The 24087-nt window shown below is 40.4% G+C and overlaps 2 protein-coding genes across 3 annotated transcripts; one reads left to right on the top strand and one right to left on the bottom strand.

Moving 5' to 3' along the window:
- Positions 1–116: 116 nt before the first annotated feature.
- On the bottom strand, positions 117–2839 carry LOC307012973 (general transcription factor II-I repeat domain-containing protein 2-like). Its single transcript, XM_079640179.1, has 2 exons — positions 628–2839; positions 117–426 (listed from the first exon to the last, which is right to left on the bottom strand). The coding sequence occupies exon 1, from the start codon at positions 2459–2461 to the stop codon at positions 632–634; it is 1830 nt and encodes a 609-aa protein (XP_079496305.1). The 5' UTR covers positions 2462–2839; the 3' UTR covers positions 117–426; positions 628–631.
- Positions 2840–5803: 2964 nt separating this feature from the next.
- grhl1 (grainyhead-like transcription factor 1) lies at positions 5804–22569 on the top strand. 2 transcript variants are annotated; one of them, XM_079641567.1, is made up of 16 exons: positions 5804–5992; positions 8263–8452; positions 8756–8829; positions 9502–9635; positions 9727–9866; positions 10859–10941; positions 11259–11412; positions 11519–11630; positions 12271–12365; positions 14826–15069; positions 15855–15982; positions 17361–17389; positions 17590–17675; positions 19770–19855; positions 20824–20888; positions 21247–22569. In XM_079641567.1, the coding sequence occupies exons 1-16, from the start codon at positions 5973–5975 to the stop codon at positions 21359–21361; spliced, it is 1755 nt and encodes a 584-aa protein (XP_079497693.1). In that variant the 5' UTR covers positions 5804–5972; the 3' UTR covers positions 21362–22569. The 2 variants fall into 2 exon arrangements, with proteins under 2 accessions (XP_079497693.1, XP_079497692.1); XM_079641566.1 differs by having other exon boundaries at positions 9727–9947.
- Positions 22570–24087: the final 1518 nt, after the last annotated feature.

The following is a 24087-nucleotide window of genomic DNA, read 5'->3' as shown; positions in this document are numbered from 1 at the left end:
AATATATCAACTAACCAACTCTTATTTGTATATTCAGGTGAGATTTTTTTGGTTCAAGGTGAAAATGCAATGAGCACCCAAACACTTTTACAGCACAATTATCATCCCTTTGAAATAGGAGATTGAGATGAGGGGCAGTGCATAAAGAGGAGAAAGAGGAGAGAGAGGAGAGAGAGGAGAGAGAGGGAGAGAGGGAGAGAGAGAGACAACGATGGAGAGGCAGATGCTGAGAGAAGAGATTGGGAGGAGAGACTGAGCAGTAAACCCTCGGCAGGTTAAACTAGAAGAGAGTAACAGAATGGGAAGTCAGCAATATGTGCAGTAGGTGAACTGAATTGGTACTTGTAGCCAGGGTGGAAGGAAGGATGGATGGGCAGTGATCTTTGAGGTCAGCAGTTGCAGTCCCCTCTCTTGCTGCCTGGAAACCTGGCATAAAGGGATGACATTGGACACATTCAGTAAATTACATAAATATGCTGCCTGTTGTTCCTTGTGATGTGATTTTACAAATACAGTGTAGCATTATTCATTAAAATTCATTAAAAACATTAATCATATTTCATCAAAAAATCATAGTTCATGTTTACAGCCATATAAAATTGTAATAGTTAAAATCAGTATATTTACCAAATCAGTGTGAACTGTGTGCTTGCTTCTGGCTGGTGAGAAGTCCGATGTCTGGGTGCAGCCTAGTGGTTGCCAGTCTCAAAGTTTGATGCAAATGTTCATCTGAGAGTCTGTTCCTCGTTGGATTTTTTATTTGCTTCATGCGGGAAAACGTCTGCTCGCAGGTGTAGGTGCTGCCAAAAACGGTACACATCTTCAGAGCATGTTGTTTAATGTTTGGGTAAGTGCCCTCTGGTAGCTCAGCATAGAACTCAAGGAGGTGGTCAGGCTTGAATGCGTCTTTAAGGACATCACAATTCTGCAGCTCGGCTAGTTCAAACTGAAGAGAGGGAAGTGCGTCGTCAATGTCAGCAGCAAAGGGGTTCTGGAACAGACTTATGTCTTTGTTGTTGACATGAAGCTCGCGGAAGCGCACACTGAACTCTCGCTGCAGCATCTCCAGGGCATCTTTGCACTTCGCGACTGGGAAAGGGGCGGCTGGTTTCTCGGCGCAGTAGCTTTGGGTGGCAGGGAGATGTGTGAAGTCCAGCTTTTGGACCTGTCGCACAAGGAGCTGCAGTTTGACCTCGAATGCTTTTATGTGGGAATACATGTCGCTGATGAGATTCCCTTTGCCTTGGAGCTGTAGGTTGAGGTGGTTCAACAGTTCAGTCACATCAGTTAAAAACGCGAGGTCCCATTTCCACTCTGGGTCGGTCAGCTCCCGTACCGTTTCACCTTTAGACTGGAGGAAGGTGTTGATTTCGGGCAGCAGGTCGTAGACACGGCGCAATACTTTGCCTCGACTTAACCACCGGATTTCGGTGTAGTACAGCACATCCTGGTGAGCAGACCCCAGCTCGGAGAGAAAGGCCTGGAACTGCCTGTGTTTCAGCCCATTTTTCCGGATGTAGTTGACACAGTGCACAACCACCTTCATCACAGACGCCCACTTCAAAACTTTGCAGCACAGCGCTTGCTGGTGAATCAGGCAGTGGACTTGAATCGGTGGGGCGAGACCTCGTTCCTCGAACTCGCCGTTCAAGCGCCCTACTAGACCCCTCGTAGATCCGACCATGCTAGGCGCACCATCTGTAGTGACACTGGCAAAATTAGCCCATTGCAGACCAAGTTCGCCCATTGTTTTGCACACTTCGACAAAAAGGTCTTCTCCAGTTGTTGTGCCTTTTAGGCTTCTCAGTGATGCCAGCTCCTCTGACACTTCAAAACGTGTGTTGACTCCACGAATAAAAATCAACAGTTGTGCCGTGTCCTGTACGTCATTACTTTCATCCATGGCTAAAGCAAAACACTTGAATTCTGCGGCTCTCTCTCTCAGTTGGTCAAACACGTTTCCCCCCATCTCCTCAATTCGTCTCGTCATCGTTTGTGCTGAGAGACTCACCCCAAGGAAGGCATCTGTCTTCTCGGGACACACCTCCTCGGCCACAGCCAGCATCATGGCCTTCCCGAATTCTCCGTCTGTGAACGGCTTGCCGTGGGTAGCCAGTAGGTTAGCTACTTTGTAGCTAGCTCGGACAGCAGCCAGGTTGACCCGGGATTGACGAAGGAAGGCATCCTGTTGAACAGCTAGTCCGCCTTTCAGACGCCGAACCTTATCACCTCTCGCTAGCCCGCTCAAGCTAGCATACTCTCTGTGCCGGGTTTCGTGATGGCGGCGAAGGTTGAATTCTTTAAACACGGCCACATTTTCTTTACATATAATACAAATGGCACGGTCCTTCCATGGAACAAAAAAATAATCCTTGGTCCATTGTTCTTTAAAAACCCGACACTCTCTGTCAATTTTCCTCACTTTACTGCACGCCATTACACTGCTGTTCAACTGTAGCATAATATTTTCTGCGCATGACTTCGATCAGCTTGTAAGGTGGCGGAAATTCGGTCATAAACATACGTCATATAAATAATACAGACACACATATTAAATTATATAAAATATAAATGGTTAATAAAAAAATATTTTAGTGTTAAAAAAACAAGATGCAAATTTAACAGATGTCAACCAGAACGTTACATAACGTTGCTTTTAAAGCGTGATAGAGGCGCTGGCGATCTGATTGACAGTTCCACTGTTTGGCTCATGGCCACTACCAGAGCCGCTCTGGCCACTACATACTGACGGCCTCGAGTTCTAATCTCAGGTGACGGAATGAACAGCGATTACCGCCCTCGTTTGGAGAGTCATGTTATTATTTCACAAAACAAGTTGGACAACTAAAATAAAATATTAAAAAAAATATTTTATAATTTTTTTTTTTTCTTCTTTGGGGCAGTTCAAATGGTGAGGTGCAGAGAGGTGGAGGGCCGGTCAAAGGGGCGTGGCGGGCCGTATGCGGCCCGCGGGCCGTAGTCTGGGGAACCCTGGTCTAAGTGTTCCCAAAAAAAACGTTTTCTGTTGTACCCCAGAACAAAGGTTTTAAGTATATAGCTAACATGTAAGCGAGCTGTCAATGAGGACTTCCACATTTAAGGTCTGACCATTTAAAGCGGTCTGACCCCGAAAAGAATAAAGTATATATAAAAGTTGGAGCTATTGCTACCAGAAAACTGTCAATAATGTTATATAATTCAAACTGATTTCTGCGAAAAAAGGTCACACTTTTACTTTTAACATTTTGCTGGTAATTCTGAACTTTTTGTAGTTTGTAATGGAGTATTTTTGCATTGTTACTATGTACTTTGGTCTTTCCCAATATACTGTATCTTCCAATCCTCGAGAATACCTGTGTAGGTGTTTTCTCAGGTTTGATCCCACGCTTTGATCCGTTCACGTTTTCCTTTATCTGTTTCCCCCCCACAGCTTAGCCTCTCTGATCTTTGTCAAGTCAGCATCGAGTCAGACCCACCATCAGCGTCACATATTCCCAGCATCACACACATAAACAAAACCCCACACACACACATATCCCTTTCTCACTCTATTATCCCATGTCCTCAGTGCAAACACAAACAAGCTAATGGAGAAGCAGGTGTCCTTCTACTGGGATAAATAAACAGTAAACCAGGATCCAGGAGCAGAAGGTTGACAGAGAGAGAGAGAGAGAGAGAGAGAGAGAGAGAGAGAGAGAGAGAGAGAGGGGGGGGGGGATTGCTGTTAGTTTCTCTCTCAATGAGTGTTTGTAAGGAGAAACTTTGAATATGGCTGATAGCATCTTTAAAGCTCCCACTGTCTCTAACAAAGCTGTTTGTTTTCAGTCATTGTGTTTCTTTGATCTCTTGTTTTTTTATTTAAGGTTTTATTGTACATTCATGTTTATGTTTGACCTTTTTTATCACAATCATCCCAGCTAGCAGAGGATTAGGAAAGTTACAGTCAGATAAAAAAAATATGTATGTCACAACAGCTCAAAATGTATGGAACGATAAACTTGTTTTACTTTTGCAACAATTTAAGAGTATCTGTTTTATGAACCCCTATTGACAGTAAATTGTTAACCGTTAAGAGTGGCCCTCTTGATTTGTTTACATGCTAATTTCAACTTTTTGTTGGCACTCTTTCGATGATTCTGGAGGTTTCGGGGCTAATTTGCCTGTTGTTCGCAGCTGTGCAGGCTGATGGTAATCCTCCAGGACGATGTAAACGGTGTTCTTGTCATCATCCTGTAACTGTGATACAGGTGGCAGTTTTACTCTTTAAAAGGAAGATAAAGGTTGACCCAGCTGTATTAAATCAACTCACAGCCATATGGAGGAAAATGTAATATTGCATTTTGTATATATTGTATTTTGTCATAGATTTATGATGAAGTCTCTTGGTGCCCTTAACAGATGTCGTGGATAAATAATAGATAAATACACTTCACCCAAACTCACTTACCTGCTTTTACTTCATATTTACTTGTAATGTATGTTATTTATTAAATCAAAAGAGGCTCTACAGCACGATATAAATGCTAGAGCTTTTTAGGATTTATAGACTTTTTTTTCAACCTAAGCACAGGATCTGTGTCAGAAAAGCTGTAATAAGATCACCATGAAATCACATTACAACCAGAAGTCTCTTTAACAGTATGAAACATAATTATGGTCTTGGGTTATATCTAAAACACCAAACCGATGTATGTGCCAATACTGTCCTTTTTAAAGAGAGAATATAAAAATGAAGGTAAAATAGGTAAGCATACACAATTTTCCAAGTCTGAATGTTCTTCTAAAAAGGCTGTAAATATGCTCACTTCTTCTGAAGTCTAATTTTCTCTTTAGATACACCTTACATTTCTAAAATTATAAAAGAGTGCAGCCTTTTGGATTTTGTCCCCTTTCTTTTACATTGGAAACCTGTTACAGATTGATTTCTTAATGGCTAGAGCAAGTAAAACTGTTTCAATGTTCAACACATTTTGAACCAATCCTTTAATTCAGATTCTTTGTACAAAAAAGCATTTTATGTAGTTCCACCCTTCTCTCGAGCTCCTTTCCCATTTAATGTTTCTGCTCATTTGCAAGTGTTGTTGTTGTTTTTCTGATTGAAAATAGCGTTATGTTGAATTTGTATTTAATTACCATTTAGGGTAATTTTAGTTTTTATCCTTCAGTATTTGAATCACCTTCTTAAATACCTTTAATCATCTCTAAGCTTTTCATGAATTAGGCAGGCTTTTATGAGATATATCATACTTTCCATGTCCACTTCATTAGGTACACAATCGCATGCAAACCAGTATCTACAACAACTCTGACACGTTTTTATTGCTGAAGTCGTAGTTAATGGTGATCAATAAATACATGTGTTTTCAATAGTCCTGTGAATCAACTGTGCACAACATTTGAAACACATTTATATATATATTGCAGTCAATTTCAACACTAATACAAACTACGCCCTCGAAAATCAACTGCAGTTAAATCCATGCTTCTCTGGTAGTGTCAATCAAAACATGGAGTTTCTATCTATCTTTTTTTAAGCTATTGCATTGGATTGCATTAACTGTTACAGTTGCACCTTAACACCAACGTGTGTTTATCTCCCAATAAATGACCCAAATTAAAAATCAGAGCAGTTGCACCCTGCTCCTCCTCTGGCTCACCCCGAGTCTCTCTCCAGCTCTCAGGTATAGGCCACCAGCTGAGCCAATCACAGCCTATAGGAGCCTCAATTGACAGTTTGGATCCGCCCTCCCTCCACCTGTAATCCAATCCGGTGGCCTGTCACAGGTAAAACCGGCCTTAATTTCTCAGCATTGCCCAAAAAAGCGAGAAAAGCCGACAAAACCCGTTCTCTCACTAGGGAAACCTTGTTTATTGCCGCGGCCCTCATACAGTGTTAGCGGCGCAGTTTTCCACCTAAAGAAGACGGATCGGATTTTCAGTACCAACTAGAAAGTCCAGTTCGACCGACCGAGATGTCACAGGAGCATGACAAGTAAGTTGCCCTGACTTTCCACTTTAGCCTGTACAACGAGCACGAGTCACTATAAGCTGTTATTATTGACACTAACTATATTTAGTGTTTTTATTTTGTGAGTTCATGGCACAGGGGGATTTTAAATCAGTCATACTGTGGTTCACATCCGACCCGCAGCTGCTGTCTACTTTTATAAAATCTGATATTTAAGGATTATTTTGTAGGATTTCTTATTAGGTTTATTTTTTAAGTTGACTTTAAGACTTGGCTTCCAAGCTGGGAAGCGATGATATCTCATAGTTTCCCATGGTGTAACTGCGCTCGTTTCACCTGTCATGTTCAAGCCTGCACAGGTGTATCTTCACCTGTCGTGCGAGCAGAGTCTGGCTGTGGGAATAAAAACGGTCCCGTGATAGCGATGCCTGGGCGGTTTAGTGTTTGATTTCGCTTGAAGCCCTAACAGTTATGTGGATAGTCTTAATGATGTTTGTTCAGGAATAAATATGGACCTCAGCAAGGAGCTGTCAGCTAAAGAAAACTGAAGAAAGTTTAATATTCATGTAAGAGTTTGGAATCAACAGTTTCACTGACATGTATTTAAACAGAGGTATATGTTTTATGTTAAATGCTTAGCTCATATTCTGTATGTTTTTGAGGGCAATGACAAGGAGACTTTGGAGGGGAGTGAAATCATACACCTGCTAGGCGTTGGCTCAACTTTACTAACAGAGACAATGTAAGCAAGCACAGGGCCATATGAGGTTTTTGAGGATTTTACTTTACAGGACCAAAATGTTTTGGGTGTCAAACATGTAAGATTACATGCACATGTCTCTAAATGTTAAATAAATGTGGGTTTTTTTCATACTAGGGTAAATAAAAAAAGTGAAAGTCTCTGAATTCATGATGCATTACTGACTTGGATATGGAATCTAATTTTAATATCTGTCTGAAAAGCAATCAAACTCTTAATTTGTTGTATTAGTAATGGAATACTTGAGTTTTATTGCCAGTAAATAAAGGGTCTTATCAGGTTGCCTTTTATGAATAGCACAATTACATATAGGATTACTAATTATCACTTTGCCTTGACCATTGAGAAGAAAAAAGCTGTTTGTTGTAGATACTCAACATGGAAACTGAGCCAGTCCGTTTATACTAAATCATTATTACTTTGTTGTGGTAGAAAACCAAGCAGATGGATTTGGTAGAAAGGTGATTCAAGGAATGTAATTTCCAAAGTTTGACAAGGAAATCTAATGAAACTTATGAGCTTGAGTAATGACTAAACTTTACTACTAAAGTAAATAGAAGACGAGCAAACATTACTGTAAATAGGTAAGTTCAGTGGTAACTGTTCAATAATTCTCACTTATTTTAAATTGATCCTATAGTCCTTTCAAATTAAAGGTGTTTACCTGAGTTGAATGAGCTCGTTATAACACATTAAGACAATTAGTAGCAGATGAGACACAGAAACTGGAGCTGTTGTGTCCTGTTTGCAAAGCAATTACTCAAAAGGCCTCCCGAGAACGAAGAGGAAGATGAATTCTTTGACTTTGAATAAAAACTCATGATTCTCTACAAAAACAGAAGCATGGCGCAGGAATGTGGCAGAGTCAGTTGCGTCACTTGCGGTCAGCTTCTCAGCCAATGAGCAGTCCCAGAGGAGAAGCGTAAAGTCGTCACACTAGACGAGCCTGTAGAGCATCTTTCGCTCAAGACAGCGCAGTGGTTCGATTGGCTGAGATTTGTTGCACAATCGTTGAAAAGCTTGAACAACAAGTCTAACAGATAAAGAACATACAGGGTTGATCTCTTGCTCTTATAACCTGTTTTTCTGTTCTGAACAAGGTTGTGATTGTAGGTCTTGGCTTTGTGAACTTATATGAAGTCAGAGAGGAGAATCAATCTGTTCAATGCTTGAGGAGAGGCTCATAAAGGGCGGCACAAAATATCTTTTTTTCCTCCTCTCCAAATCAAGTTGCACAATGAAATACATTGCGAACGATTGCAATATATTGCACTTAGGGCTTTTTTGTCTTTGTTGAAAAAAAATCAGTAGAAAAGTGCACTTTTAAATGATCTAACTGAGGCATAACTGACTACAACTGCTTTGTCTTAATCGTAAATAATATCATTTTCACAATATTCAACGTTATCACATATATTTACCTCAAATGGTGAAGCCCTAAAAAAAGCATGTGACAAAGTGTTTGCGATGGAAATAAGCATTTACATCTTAATAATTGGTTTGTATATAACCTATGACACTTTCTCTCTTGCAGTAAGCGTGCGGTCCTGGTTCTCCAGAACGAGCCGGGTTATGGCGGGCAGCGTCGCTCCTTCACCACAGAAGATGAAGCCTGGAAATCCTTTCTGGAGAACCCGCTGACGGCCGCCACCAAGGCCATGATGAGCATCAACGGAGACGAGGACAGCGCCGCAGCTCTGGGCCTGCTCTACGACTACTACAAGGTAGAAAACTAATTAATCTAACAACCACACCATGCAGGAATTCAACTTTCTGAGCTATTTCCTTTTGAATTCTCAGTGGATCTGGAAGCAATCGAAAGTGCAAATCTTAGGTCTGGGGATTAGTTACCAAATCCTTACATGCCTTACCTATAATGGTCTCACTCTATACTGACATAGGACCTTGAAGCAAACATCTGTGAGGCAGAGCATGTCATGTAACTGATCTATAGACAGCAGGATGATTTGGCTTGTTGGAAGTGATGTGGTCAGACGCTGAGCGGCTGTGTTTACCCTCCCATACAGGTGCCCAGGGAGAAGAGAACAATAACCCAGAACAAGCCAGAAGCACTGGTCTGTGATGTGGATCCTAACAAAAGGTAAGCAACAGCCCTCGCCTAGTACCACCCCCCTTTTAAAAATTAAAACCGTGAAAAAGCAGAGAAGCTCTTTCCTGGTTTTTGAGTTTTGTGTGTACTTCTGCATATATGAGTGAGCAGGACGAAGCAATCTTAATCTTTTTCTGAATCTGCACACATATTCATTTTTGGAGTAGCATAACAAGTATTTACAGAAGGAAAACAGCCATGTTTTCAGCTGTTTAAGAGTCCAGGCCTGAGATTAAAACATATTCACATTCAGACAGTCACACAACCAAGTGGCACCAAAATAACTAATAATAACAGTGTCATAAAAGTGAAACATAAAGCTTTAAAGTCTCAAAAGAGAATACAATCATTTTCCTTGAGAGTTGTTCAATTCATTTTAAGCACCTGAATCCAAGATGATCACTTACTTATCCCCAAAAGGCAATTGGTTGTTCAGCAGTGAAACACAAAATTATAAAGACAGAGAGCACATGAACACATATGCATATAAAACAGCAACAAAAGTAAGGGTTAAAAGTAATCAAATATAACTTAAACATAAAAATTGTTATATTTATGTCAGAAAAGGTTTTATTTTGATATGAATGAGTTATCATATGTTAGAATTTGCTTATAGAACTCATAAAATGTATTTTTAATGTAATGAAATGTTATTTGCTGCAGACACCAGATCCAGGCCGGACACTCCATAGCGCCACATCACGAAGGGGGGATGGAGAACAGGATCCAGGTCCTCAAGGGCCCCTTTAATATTCTCCAGCTGGCCCCGGACAAGAGATCCCAGTTCCCCTCCCCAGGTCTGTTCACATTCAATAACACAAAGAGCCACAAGGAGCTTTTAAAAAACAGAAAACCTGATTGTAAATGTTCTGATATTTCCCTTCCCAGACACAACCGTCACGGTTTCTGTCGCTGTGCCGAACTACCCGTCCGTCAAGACAGAGGTGCCCTCCCACGGCTTCTCGGTGACCGTGCCAAACAACTGTCCCGAAACCGATGTCTTTGACCGCCAGCTCAACCACAACACGGTACAGTTCAGCCCCAGCACCCAGTCCCGCACGCCCCCCGACTCCACCTACTCCGAGAGTTACAAGGATGGTTCCCAGGAGGTGTGTGTTTCGATCCCCCTCTTTCTAAACCTCCCTAATGCTCTCCCTCGCTTTCCTCTCCTCTTCGCTCTCGGATCTCTCCCAACACACAATGGGATATTCACCCGATCCCATGGAGCCAGCGGTGGGCTCAGCCTTCCCTGGTTTTATTTGAACATGCCAAAATAGCGGCCAGTGTGTTATTATGCCATTGTCTCACCAACACAATAAAGTGCTGTACTTTTCTCCTACAATAGCCAAAGCCCTTTCTCTCTCTCTCCTCGTTTTCTATTTAGCTGGAGGGAAATTACCTTCCAATAGAGTGACCCGACAAAACCCCTGTACAGGAGGGGGTTGGGGGGTTTAGCAACGTGAGGGTAGAGCCATTGAAACTAAGAGAAATGGGGATGAACAGATTAATTAAATCTACAGAAACTGTTCATTCACACCAAAACCCAGACTGGGAAATAGTGTCTGTGACCTGATTCAAATGTTATACCATGCTTCCCTGTGGCAACTTTAGATATTTATAACTAATAATTATGTTTAGTTCATTAATACATTTGTATTTACTTGTATTCAAATCTTTATTTATCTATATATGTGAGGGGGATATTCAAACGACAGTTAATGAATGTCATGCTGCATGTGAATAAACAAGAATGACATGGTTGTATACTAATGTTAAAAAGATCCCAGTTCCGTATAAAATACGTGAGTAGAGGCTTATAAGTTGCTGTTATATGCTTATCTCTGGTACTGAAACTCAAATACTGTTTTAAGTTGTGGAAGAAATAGATGTATATCCCTATGGAGTGCTAAATTATAATAGTCCCCTGGTGAATTATAGAAATAAATAAATCATGTTTAGTATCCTCTTTTTGCTGAGCCTCACTTCACACTGTCTATCTGTTTATCTTTGTGTGCTGCAGGTGTTTTCCTTCCCAGGGGATCTCCAGTTACGCATGTCCTCCATGGCGCCTGAGGACTACACTCAGTTTAACACTGTGCCGGGGTAAGTTGCGCTGCCGCCAGCCCACCGCCCGACTTCCACCGCCATTCAGCTTTTTAACACAACACAGCAGAATGGCCTCATTCATGGCAGTCACAGGGGAGACACCAGACTCCCCGCCGCGTGAAAGACAAGAGTCGGCACACACAGGCGTTATCTGGCCCTACACACTGATTTCAAGATCGCAGTTTACCTGCAGCGGCTGAATGAAGCGTGCACCATTATGTCTAACATGTATCCGAGTGCCATTGTTGCATTGTCATCCAGTTTTACAGACAAGAAATGCCTTTGATTCATGTTTTATTGTTGTGTTATTTTAGGAACAACTTTGAATACACCCTTGAGGCGTCCAAGTCTCTGCGTCAGAAGACAGGAGACGGGACGATGACGTACCTCAACAAGGGCCAGTTTTACCCCATCACCCTCAGGGAGGTTAACAACAAAGGAATGCGGCAACCCATCACCAAAGTCAGGGTAAGGAAAGGAACATCACAAATAAACCTGGCACATCATACGATTTACATATGATCATTATTGTAACCTAATTTATGTTTCATTGTGTGTTTTTATGCATTTTCAGAGTGTAGTGATGGTGGTGTTTGGAGAGGAGAAGTGCAGAGATGATCAGCTGAAGCACTGGAAGTACTGGCACTCCAGACAGCACACTGCCAAACAGAGGTGTCTAGACATTGGTAAGAACCTAATTAAAAAAATAAACTCTATATTCCATAAAAAGTGTGTATTGATAGGCAAAAGAAGAGTCCAATAAACTAAAGAGTAACACCTGAGACACTGCTGGTGCACAGACGTTGGTGATTTTAATGATTCATTCCTGGTTTCACCGCGGACTGCCCTGATTAATCCTCCTGTGTCTGCACAGTTAAGTGGCTGGTTGAAAGGGCAGTTTAGCAGGAGCTGACAGGAAAAGGTGTGTTGCTAAGGATTAATTCTGCAGCCTTTAAAACCTCAACGTTTCTTACAGTAACTTGGTGAATAAACATAACGTTGTATACTGTATAAACTGGTTTAGCTGTACATCTTAACCTGCTTTGGTGGAAAGCCACTACAGGAAAGAAACATCATTTAATTGTATGCAGAGGCCAAGGCTGAGAGACTGGGCTAATTGACTAGCAAAACAAATGGATTATGCCTAATTTGCATATTTAACCATAGTAGTGCAGAAAGCTTGTTTCACAAAAGTATTGTCTTCGTTTAAATAATCAGCAGGAAAGGTTTCATGCTGATTTGTATTAGTTAAATTACCTACATTTTTATCCTAATCCCTGCAGTGTATTTTCTTAAATTAGTCAATAAACTCTAATTTTGTCACAGCTGACTACAAGGAGAGCTTCAACACCATTGGCAACATCGAGGAGATTTCCTACAATGCCATTTCCTTCACCTGGGACACCAACGAGGAGGCCAAAGTAAGAGAATAAAGAAGCCACATACTAACACACACAAACACACACAGCTTTATAGATACACAACTGATGGATAGAGCTGCTTCTACATCACTCATGTAAGAACAAGCACAGTTTCCATTTCTTGAACTTTTAATATGAGCCTTGACCTTTACATATACACACACAAATCCTTAAGACAGAAATAGACTCCTCCTCTATTTAAAGGTCTTGTGTGGTTTTTGCCACAGACCAGAATTAGGGTTTCAGGTGTTAACTTCCCTTTGTTAGTTATTATAAGCTGCTCTGTTAATTGTAATCGTACAAAACAATCGTTAAAGAACTTAAAGGAAATAGGGGGCTTTAATAGAAGACTGAAGACGCTGTTACAAGGTTCCTCCCCTCCTCTGTGTGTTTAGCCTTGTTGCGTAGAGACATAGATCTATTGTGATGCTGCCTGTTAAGGTATTTCAGACGGGCGCAACAAAAGAGTGCAGGAATGAGGAAACTCAGCGGGGGGACAAGGATTGAGTTAGACAGACGGATAACAAATTAAACGGGTAGGAGAGGAGGACCTCCTGTCCTCTCTCCCTCTCTTCATTTTCCATTTTTTGTTGACCCTCGTGTCACTGATCCACTGTCAGCCTGAGATGGAGGACAAGCTAACAGACCAGAGACAACATGGCGCCACACACACACACACACACACACACACACACACACACACACACACACACACACACACACACACACACACACACACACACACACACACACACACACACACCAACCAGGATGTGGGTCTAACTGTCTCATGACTTGAGGCCTTTGTCCATAGGATGTTCATCCTTGTGTGTGTTCAATTCTCCTCCGTGTGTATTTTCAGAAGCACCGCCCTTCCATATTAGCTGTGTGTGTGTGTGTGTGTGTGTGTGTGTGTGTGTGTGTGTGTGTGTGTGTGTGTGTGTGTGTGTGTGTGTGTGTGTGTGTGTGTGTGTGTGTGTGTGTGTGTGTGTGTGTGTGTGTGTGTGTGTGTGTGTGTGTGTGTGTGTGTGTGTGTGTGTGTGTGTGTGTGTGTGTGTGTGTGTGTGTGTGTGTGTGTGTGTGTGTGTGTGTGTGTGTGTGTGTGTGTGTGTGTGTGTGTGTGTGTGTGTGTGTGTGTGTGTGTGTGTGTGTGTGTGTGTGTGTGTGTGTGTGTGTGTGTGTGTGTGTGTGTGTGTGTGTGTGTGTGTGTGTGTGTGTGTGTGTGTGTGTGTGTGTGTGTGTGTGTGTGTGTGTGTGTGTGTGTGTGTGTGTGTGTGAGAGAGCAGGTGTATGCATATGCCCCCGGGCAACATATATGTATTTGCACATTGCAGCCCCTCCCTGATGTTTACCTGCTCTGGGGCAGTTTAATGATCTTATCACAAAAACAAAACCGAAAGAAACCCAAAATACAAGAAAATGTTCATCTTTATAGCAATAATCGTTCATTCTAATGACTCCAATTATTATTATTATAGCACACTTCAAGGTTGTAGAAAATAAAGTTGTACTGTTTCTACACACAAATACAGCAAAACATTTAAAAGGAATACAACTATAAACAGTCTACATTCATGCTTATTTGTATAGAGTGTTTGTTTACGCTTCGAAATGTAACCAATCAACCAAATAAAAGTGCAAAGAATCAGGCATAACAAATTCGTTTTTATTAAAAGAAGAACAAATGTAGCATTCTTTTGGTGACAGACTTACTGTATATGAGTTCCTGACATTGAGAGACTCAAAATAACATACAATTTCAAATAAAAACAAACTTAAAGATGGAGTTGAGTTAACGAATGTAGCTTTATGTGAATTTTATTCCAACTTGACAGACTTTAATCTTAATAGTTTCACTATAAATAAAACCTGCTTAGTGTTTTTTACTGATAAATTGACTGTCTTTTTAATAATATTTATAAGACGAGGGGTAACCTACCACTTGCTTACCGATTTGGTTCCTCTCTGTTTGGTGCTTCCAAATGGTCTGTTATTAGAGTGTTTTGTTGACACAATGATAACCTGTTTTCAATACAAGCACCACGAGGACAAAGGAGCATCTCTTACGTTAGGACAAAATGAGCCTGTGATACTAAAGCTGACCAGTGGAGGGCAACACAGGACACTGGATGAGGGGGCTAAACTGCAGAAAAGCCTTCAGTGATGCACAATGATGATGATAAAATAAAATCACACTGAACACCTTCTCTCACTTTCAGAAGTAGAGTTGACTTCAATTGACAAAGCTTCTAGATGTTTTCATTGGACGATGAAGTACTCAGTAATGACCATTATGCAGAAAGGTTATGTAATCAATGTAGTCGGGTAAAAAGTAGTTGCTGGAATAAGAGAAAAACTTAAGTACCTTAAATGTGTACTCGGGGACAGTGCAACTATGTACAGTCAAAGCAGTTTTTCTGTGTGTCTTAACCACAACATTCCTGCCTCCTTCCTCTTCAGATCTTCATCTCCGTCAACTGTCTGAGCACCGACTTCTCCTCCCAGAAGGGCGTGAAGGGTCTTCCTCTGAACATCCAGATTGACACCTACAGCTACAACAACCGCAGCAACAAGCCCATCCACCGCGCCTTCTGCCAGATCAAAGTCTTCTGTGACAAGGGGGCCGAGAGGAAGATCCGAGACGAGGAGAGGAAGCAGTCCCGCCGGAAAGGGAAGGTCCCAGATCTCAACCCCAGCCTGGCCTGTGAGTCCCTCAGGAGAACCTAACATGTGTATAACAACAAATATGATCTGTAATTTTGTACTAATTCTCACCCTAAATGACCTTTATCAGTTCAAGAGTTCTATTTTTTTCTCTTAAAGATACACTAATATATACTTTTATGCAAACAATGCGTCCACTTAAATGTGTAATGAGATATTGAAGTGATGATTTCACTGAGAAATATCACATGACTCAGCACTTCCTGTCAACCGTGGAGCATTTATTATCTTAAGACTTAGATATTTCCTTCAAGAGTTACTGGAAACCACACACAAAGAGAGAGCAAACATTTGACTAATTTGTGTATATGGACACACAACTTCATAATAACTGATGGTCCTCAGAGTTTGCCCGATGTGTAATGGAGCTGCAACAATTAGCCGATCCACGGAGAAATAATCCCCCACTAATAATTTTTAAACTAAGTAATTTTTTATGAAAAAGTGACTGAAAATGTTGCTTCAGGCATCTCAAATATGGACATTTAGAGATAAGAAGATACATCGAAATATAGTAATAGTAAACAGTTTAATTGATAATGAAAATAATTATATTTTCAGACCTCAATGTGTGAATAAACAACTTTTTAGGTATAACACATTTGCTGTAACAACCATATCATGAAACTGTCCATGTTTTACGGTGTGCTGCCCCCAAGTGGACATAATAATATATTAATAGAGGTTGTTTTTGAAGATTTCCCTGTGCTTAAATAGAGGCTTTATAAATGACTTGACTATTTTTGTTTTGTATTTTCCTCCCAGTTGTGGATGTTAAAGGTCCCATCCTCCAGAAACGCAACGATATGACCATCTTCAAGATGCTGAACGACCACGAGACACAGCCTGTCCTCTTCATTCCTGACGTTCACTTCTCCACCTTCCAGCGCCATGTGAGTACCAGTCACATTACACATTACTAACTCTAGCACGTCTCACCAGTCATTTTTTACCATCAACATTTTGTTTTGCTACATTTACATAACATCCGTAGCATCTTAGATGGTCCATAAACATGTTCCGCCTCCACCCACTCAGCCATCTGGGTCGAGGTGACCTGGCTGCCTGCTAGTTGTCAGGAACAGGGAGTCCTTGTTTCAAGCTCTGATAGGAGTCCGACACACTGATGGATGGATTTCAAACTGCTTACTCAAATAATGAATCATTAACCAGTGATTGAAAACCAACCCAGGATATGCTTCCCTGTAATGCCGACTCAATGTGAAGATGCTTAATGGGACAGAGTTTCCCCCCAGTCACGCTTCAAGCATGCAAGCAGTCTGTCAGGTTTTATCTTCTCTGTGACTACTGCACTTTGGTTCTTCCAATCAGGATGAACACATCACATGACACAGCAGTGTGTGTGTGTACGGGCCTGCCCTCTGTGTTTTAGAATCTTAATTTATAATGAAAACATAAAAAAAAGTTTCTCCCTTTCGTTCCCTCTCAGTTAATAATGCTACCAGCGAGGGTGAGGGAGGGACAGGTTATTTTGGGTCCTTTCGAAGACATTGAACCTGGCTCGAGTGCTATCAATTTCGGAAAAACTCTGAGTTTACTGGGTTCCCTCTTAGAATAGAAATCTATTAACAGCATTGCAAGCACTCAATACAGTGGGAGAGCCGAATGGCTCCAAAAAACAACTGCTTTCCAAGAATTACATCAAGAAAACAAGTGGTTGAAGTGATTTGATGCACTCTGTGGATTACTTTGTAACATTATACTTTTATATAACATTGGACTATACATATACGAAAGGAGCCAGTTGAGGTGGTTCGGGCACCTAGTTAGGATGCCACCTGGGCGCCTCCCTAGGGAGGTGTTCCAGGCACGTCCAGCTGGGAAGAGACCATGGGGTAGACCTAGAACCAGGTGGAGGGATTATATCTCTTCGCTGGCCTGGGAGCGCCTTGGGATCCCCCAGTCAGAGCTGGTTGATGTGGCCAGGGAAAAGAACGTTTGGGGCTCTCTGCTGGAACTGCTACCTCCGCGACCCGAACACGGATAAGCGGGAGAAGATGGATGAATGGATGGATGAACTATACAAATCCTACACATCTAATATATATCGTTTCTGTATTTGTATACATTGTTCGCTATTTTAACAGTTTTCAGAATTTAGCTTTTTATAAAGTTATTAAATGGCATTCTTTCATCTTATGTAGAGCACTTTGAACTATTTCTGTATTTGAAAGTTGCTATAGAAATACAACGTCCTGCCTTTCCTTAAAAAAACAACAACTAATTTCTTTCTTTCTGTTTCCTCTGCAGCCTTACCCAACAGAAGATGGAGAGGACAGGTGAGTTCACTGGGGCCTTGATTTCACGCTTCTCACAAATACTTTAAAGTACTTTTGAACCGAGTCAACCTTTGGCACATTCCCAGTAAAAGGCATACAGGGATGTTGTTTCTAGGAAAGGCCCATGGGGCTTTGTGTAGCCTGTTAGCTGGTTGTGAAACACGTTAAACAGTGATTTGTGTGTTTTTGTGTGTCTGCAGCTCGGGCATGAAGAGATTACCCTTCAGTGACGAAGAGTTCGGTTCACCCCCAAATAAGATGGCGAGAGGAGAGGAACCAAAGAAAGGTAACGTGTGCGTGTGCGTGTGCGTGTGCGTGTGCGTGTGCGTGTGCGTGTGCGTGTGCGTGTGCGTGTGCGTGTGCGTGTGTGTTGAGTTTTCACATGCTGATCAGGTGAGTTATGGTCTTCCCAATGTGTGTGTGCATTTTAGCATGTCTTCTGTTGAGTGTTTGACACACACATACCATGTATACATCACTTCAGGGGACATTACATGTATTTACTGGAGACTTACCCTTAACCTTACCCTAAACCTAACCAAGTCTTCACCCTAAAATTAATGTTTCCCCCATGGGGACCTCCATTTTGTCCCCATAAGGGAGGCGAGTCCCCACACGTGACTGTGTAAACAGATTTAGGTCCCCACAAGTATAGTAATGCTAGGCCAAACACACACACACACACACACACACACACACACACACACACACACACACACACACACTCTTGGGGCCATGTGATTATTCCAGCTATTCGAAAACACTCACACACGTGTCTACGGCCTGCACTGACCTAACAAATACCACTGATACCTACGTGCACACACACACATGCAAACAAGTCTATGCCCTTTCCCCTATATCCTATTCATAGACATAAGGCAAGCTTAGAAGAAAAACATGGAGTGTAGACAAAATGGGTATTAATTCAAAATCATTTTTAATGACTCTGCATAATACATGCTTACAGTCAATAGCTTCCAAAAGCCAGATAGGGCTGCAGGAGTTTAGGCTGTAAACTATCTACAGAGAACTAATAACACTGATCAGACCACAGTGAGGTGTCAGGGGTCAACAGATGTCCCTGTTGCACAAAATAATATACATTTATTTAGGGTCTTCCACCTAAAGATATTATATTGTGAACTACTGCATACTTTAATCTCATTCAGCATTGAAAAACCCTTCAAATTAACAATCCCAGGCCCACTTCTTCCTGTATTTCTTTCTTTATTCAACCAGGTTATTCCTGTTGAAAGAAGACCTTGCCAAGAGTAGTAGGAGTTTAGTAGGAGTTTTTGCCAAGAATACCAAAGACTGAGGTGGCGTGCCGCACTATACAAACATTAACCTGTAAAGAAGAGCCACAAATAGACATGACTTCCGAGGCTTAACTGCATACATTTAAAATTAAGCATTATTCTGCAAAAAAAAAGCGACATTCATTGAGTTTTAATCAAACTTAATTCAGTTTAGATTTGGGGAAAATCTTTCCCCATAAGCTTGCATGTTTCCATGTTAGAAATGTTGCAGTAGTGTGATGGTTTGAATGGGATCATGCCGATGTTAATACAGTGAAGGAGATACTGCCAATCTGCCAGTGTGCCAACAGCCTCCATGACGTCCATCTCAAACAAAGTTATTAATGGCGGCTCCAGAACACTGTGAACTCTGGCCTAAATACTGTAGCATTACGAAAAACCCCCTTATATAGTCACTTACAAATAATACTGTTTCACTTCCTTATAATTGGGTTTAGCTTCTCAAACTTCTGAAATCTCCTGTGCATAGTTAGGTCTTTAAATATGTGTTGCATTTAGAGACCACACATATCGCAACAGCTTGCAAAACAATACAAGAAAATCTATTTAGAGCATGATCTATTTTGAGTGAGAATGAAAGGTGGGTCCATGTTTGAATGTGCTTTCTAGGTGTGAATTGCGTGGGTCCAGGGCCAGTTTAGTTCTCAATGAGTGTCTCAAAAAGTCACGTAGTAGTGGTATAAGTTAATATTATTTATTTTATTTTATTTAACCTTTATTTAACCAGATAAAAGCATTGAAATAGAACCTCATTTGCAATGCTGACCTGGCCAAGAAGGCAGCAACGTTACACATAACACAAACAATATGGCCAGCAACATTGCAGAACATGTTTAAATGTAAAAATGCATTAAACATAAGTATACATGTGCTTGAGCTTTACTTCTTCGAAAATTGAGAAAGGGAAACGCTTTAGCCACAAATCAGTCAAACAGTTCAGACAAGCTTCAAAACTTTTGGCTGATGCCAGAATTGGGGCATGTTTTGTGTCCAACCCATGAACAAATGTGCTCTGTTTTGATGCCTTCTTGTCTCTTCTTTCTCTTTTCACCACACAGTCCTGCTGTACGTGCGCAGAGAAACAGAGGAGGTGTTTGATGCCCTCATGCTGAAGAATCCCACGCTGAAAGGTCTGGTGGAAGCTGTAAGTTGTCCTCAGTTGACTTCATGTTTTTGTTTTATACCGAGACCCAGTTCTCAGTGTGTCTAAAAGCAGTACAACCCACAAACACCTACAAACATCTGGCTTGTATCTTCAACTGGAAAGTTTACAATCTGCATTCATTCCCGGGACAAACGACCGCAGTAGACATGGGTGTTTATCTGCTAAAAATCCACATGGATTTGGACAATTATGTGAATGTATTAACCTAAATAAAAATCAACTATCCTCTCCCTAAAGTCACCAGAATCTATTGACAGAATGAATAATGTAATGTTGGAGAGTTTGAACAAGAGACTGAGTATTAATAGATACAAAAACCAGAAGTAGCATAACCACCATTGATTACTAACCTTTTAAGCTTTCTGGCATGACATCAAACCTGACACACCAAGGAAAATAACAGAAAGGCATGTTAGTCTAGTATTTGGAAAAGGAGTCGCCTATTTTTTCCAGGATTTAAAAAAAACCCTGAATAAACATGCACATTTTGGAAAAAAGTGTATATATACAGTAGGCAACTGTGGCCTGTTAAATAAGCTGCAGGACACCAATTAGAAACAACGTAGGGTAGACTGAGTACAAAAGGTGAACTGGGGACATTGAGAAATAGAGAGAAAGGGTGTGTGCGGGTTAAAAAGGGATACAGGGAACCAAGGTAGGGGAGTTATGGGGACAAAAGCTGGGGAAAAGAGGAAGTGGGGACGTCCTGGGGAGAGGGAAGAAGAGGAGATTGTGGAAAAAGGGTGTTTTAAAAATGCAAATAGAAATAGAAGAATAGAAAGAGGCTGGTGGGAGACTACTTTAGGGTGCAAAGGTTGTGTATAGTGATTATAGAGAACCATGCACAGGTGCACCAGGTGTCTGTAGAGGATTACACCATTTTATATTTTCTTTCTTTAAGGTTCTCTTAATAATTTAACATTGATTTGTGTTTCTTTTTTAACCAGATTTCAGAGAAGTATGAATTACCTTTGGATAAGGTTGGGAAAGTCTACAAGAAGTGCAAGAAAGGGTGAGTCATCAACACTGTACGACACTGTCTGTGAGCAACCAAACCCAAATAGTTGATTCTTTTGATTTACATCTTAATTGCTTTATTTATTCTTCTTGTATTATTATTCACCTTATTTTGATTTTTTGTATTATTATTTGTATAGCACTTTCATTTAAAAACAGCAAAAATATTGATTTAAACAAAACATTCTGGTAAAGATAAAGTGTTCAGTGTTGCAGAGCAAGCAAGACATTTAAAAGACCTACTAATTAAAATACATAAGGCATAAGAGATCATAAATGAACCTGATTGTACACTTTAGTTATCTTTAAATGAAACAAAGAGGCCACTAACATCCATATCTGTTTGATAATAGGATCCTAGTGCACATGGATGACAACATCATCCAACACTACTCCAACGAAGACACCTTCCAGATCACCATGGAGGAGATGGGCGACATGTACAAACTCACCCTCACTGAGATCTGATTGGACGATGCCAGCAATAAAGGACCAATGAAATGGAGCTGTCAGAAGAAGTGGTTTACACATCTTGCTACGCAGTGATTATGGACTTGATCTGACACTTAAATCATGTTGTCTTTGTGCTGCATTAATGTTAAAAGTCAGGTATTTAAAAAAAAACACAGCTCTTCATGGATCGTAATGTTGATTAGGTGTGTAAGTTATACATTTTTGATTGATTTTAAAAACCTTTCTCTGTGTATATGACTCAACAAGTGAGTCCAGGTTTTATTGTATACACATTTATCTTGTATTCAGTAAGTTGCACCTCACAGATTTGTGCCTAATTTTGTAAATGTTTGTGCAGAGCATTTGTGTGTGGCTGCTATACCTCATGCTATGCAAGCAGCAGTGTTTCTTTTTATGAAGAGAAACGACTCGTCTTTCCCTTCCTAAAGCCATAGCACTGATGATTACAATCCGTAAAGTTGGGTATTTTGCGCACAAAATGAAGACGGCAAATTGTTGATAGAGCCCCAGTGGTTCAGTGTATTAATACTAAACAACATGGCAGTATTCGTTGTGTAAAACTCTCTTCAACCGTCATGAAATTAGGGTAGAATATTGTAAATGATTGTGATTATTTTTTTAGTGTAGGAGACATGTTTGTGAATGAAATTACTTAAAAGATGATTTTTCATCAGGTCGATATAAAAATGGCCCTCTGTGAGTATTAAATAGTCATTAAATACATGAATAACAATGCTAAAAAGCGTCCCTGTAGAGTAGGTTTCTGAATGTTGATGAAATAGGTCAATCAATGTGTAGTACAGTCAGGCTGTTCTGGAAGTGCAATATGATATTAAGGGTCAGACACATTCACAAAGAGAATCTCCTCTATTGTCAAAAAGAAATTCATATTATCTGGTTTAAAAAAAAAAGGAAATATTTTTGTATATAGCCACTGAAAAAACTGATCGATATGGTCTCTCCTTTTGTATCTCAGTACTTATTGTGTATATATTTATTATTAAGAGAATGGATGTGGGTCCTTGTTTTTTTTTATATCCAAATTTCTATTATACCTATTAATATAATGTTTATTTGCTTTTTATATGAAGTTATATTAACATTACATGTCAAGGGACAAAAAGTTATTAAGATGTTTTTAATTGTTGTTGTTTTTTGTAAAGGATTTGATGCACAAACCGCCCAATAAAGGCTCTCCAGTAGCTTCTGTCTGTTGAAACTCTGTTTCTATCTTTTGATTGTTTTACATGTTTTCTACCTTTTCAAACGCATATTAAACAGCCTATCTTACAACAGACTTGCAATATGTAAGTGGTTCAGGAAATAGTAGGTCTGTCTGTGGTTGATGTGTTGAGCTGCAGCAGATATGAACTGTGCCTTTGCTGGTGCTTTCTGTGTCTGTCCACAGGAACAGATGTCTGGGCATCAAACCTAACCCCGTTCACAGGAAACAGACATGACAGGACGGCCTGCTGCAGAGAAGCTGCTCTGTCGGAAACCTGGCCATTGATTGCTGCATTCACCCTTTGGTTAAAGTAGCCTATTATTTGATTTAAGCCACTCTAGTGATGCGGCTCTAAACAATGTAATGTTAATCAGCCGGTCCATGCCTTTGGTTTTGAAATATCTGAACCTTTAAGATAGATTGCCATGATGTCTTGATGCAGACATTCATGTTCCCCCAAGGATGAATCCTGACAGGTCTTGTGGTCCACTGACTTTTATACAAGCCCCACTGTGAGGTTGACCCAGCTGTTGGTGATAACAGTGAAACCTCATAGAGCCACAAGTCTAAAATTATGAGATAACATTAGAGTAAATTACCTCCTAAAAGGTTATCCTAGATATGTTTCTATATGTTCGAAGGATATTCTATTTGTTTTGCAGCAAAGATAATAGCCAAGGATAAAAACAATTTGTTATGACACATATAAGATGTTGAACTCATGACTGCACATGACACACTGTACAGGTTCAGGTGTACATAAACAGAAAGCGGTTCTCTTCCTGTTTGAGTCAGTATATTCCAGTGTGTCTTTGTATGATTCATACCTTTTTTATTATTTATAGAACCACACTTTCGAAGTCCCTCCTGCTGTGAAGTTATTCAATCACCAAATGCGCACCGGAAATAACAGTAACATTTGTTTTTATTGTCCTTGCCTAAAATAGTATCGCTGATCATTTCGATATAGCACTGATAGTCCTAGATAAACAGTAAACAATGCCACTTTCCTTTTCCTTAAGGACACTTGCAGAACTCTGATAGGCTTGTATCAATGTTAAATTAATGCATTTTTCTCCCTGAATTCATCCAAAGGTCATGTGCTAATCTGCTTTAGGCATATTGAATTCAGAAAATGTTTGTCTTGTCTATTATTCAATCTCTTGCCTCTCATTAGATATATTTGCTGCAACACATCGAAAAATGAAACTATCCCATTAATACTCTTTTTCTATTTTAATTCACCAAAATGTACAGTAGAGGCCAAGCTGAAATCTCACAGTTTTTCATTACTTTTTTTTAACTAAGAACATGACATTCATAAGATCCATATTGCAGGCTACTTATTTATATGAATGTTTAGATGGTCTCTCTTTGCATGTTCCCTCATTCGCAACCCCAACATTCACTGAAATACTGTTGGGTAAATGACACACATACATTTTGGCAGAATAATGAGCAGAGCCCTTTAACTTTGTAACATAAAAAAAAGTGT

This window comes from Notothenia rossii, assembly GCF_949606895.1.
Source record: "Notothenia rossii genome assembly, chromosome: 7".
NCBI lineage: Eukaryota > Metazoa > Chordata > Actinopteri > Perciformes > Nototheniidae > Notothenia > Notothenia rossii.
Note: the sequence above shows the minus strand (reverse complement) of the source record. Positions and strands in the feature narration are given on the sequence as shown.

Excerpts from the sequence above, each read along its gene's own strand:
- grhl1 (XM_079641566.1), top strand. The coding sequence starts at position 5,973 with ATGTCACAGGAGCATGACAA. Across the intron at positions 11,631-12,270 it reads ACAGAGGTGTCTAGACATTG|CTGACTACAAGGAGAGCTTC; the intron begins GTAAGAACCTAA and ends ATTTTGTCACAG. Across the intron at positions 15,070-15,854 it reads TCTCAACCCCAGCCTGGCCT|TTGTGGATGTTAAAGGTCCC; the intron begins GTGAGTCCCTCA and ends TTTTCCTCCCAG.
- LOC307012973 (XM_079640179.1), bottom strand. The coding sequence starts at position 2,461 with ATGCTACAGTTGAACAGCAGTGTAATGGCGTGCAGTAAAGTGAGGAAA.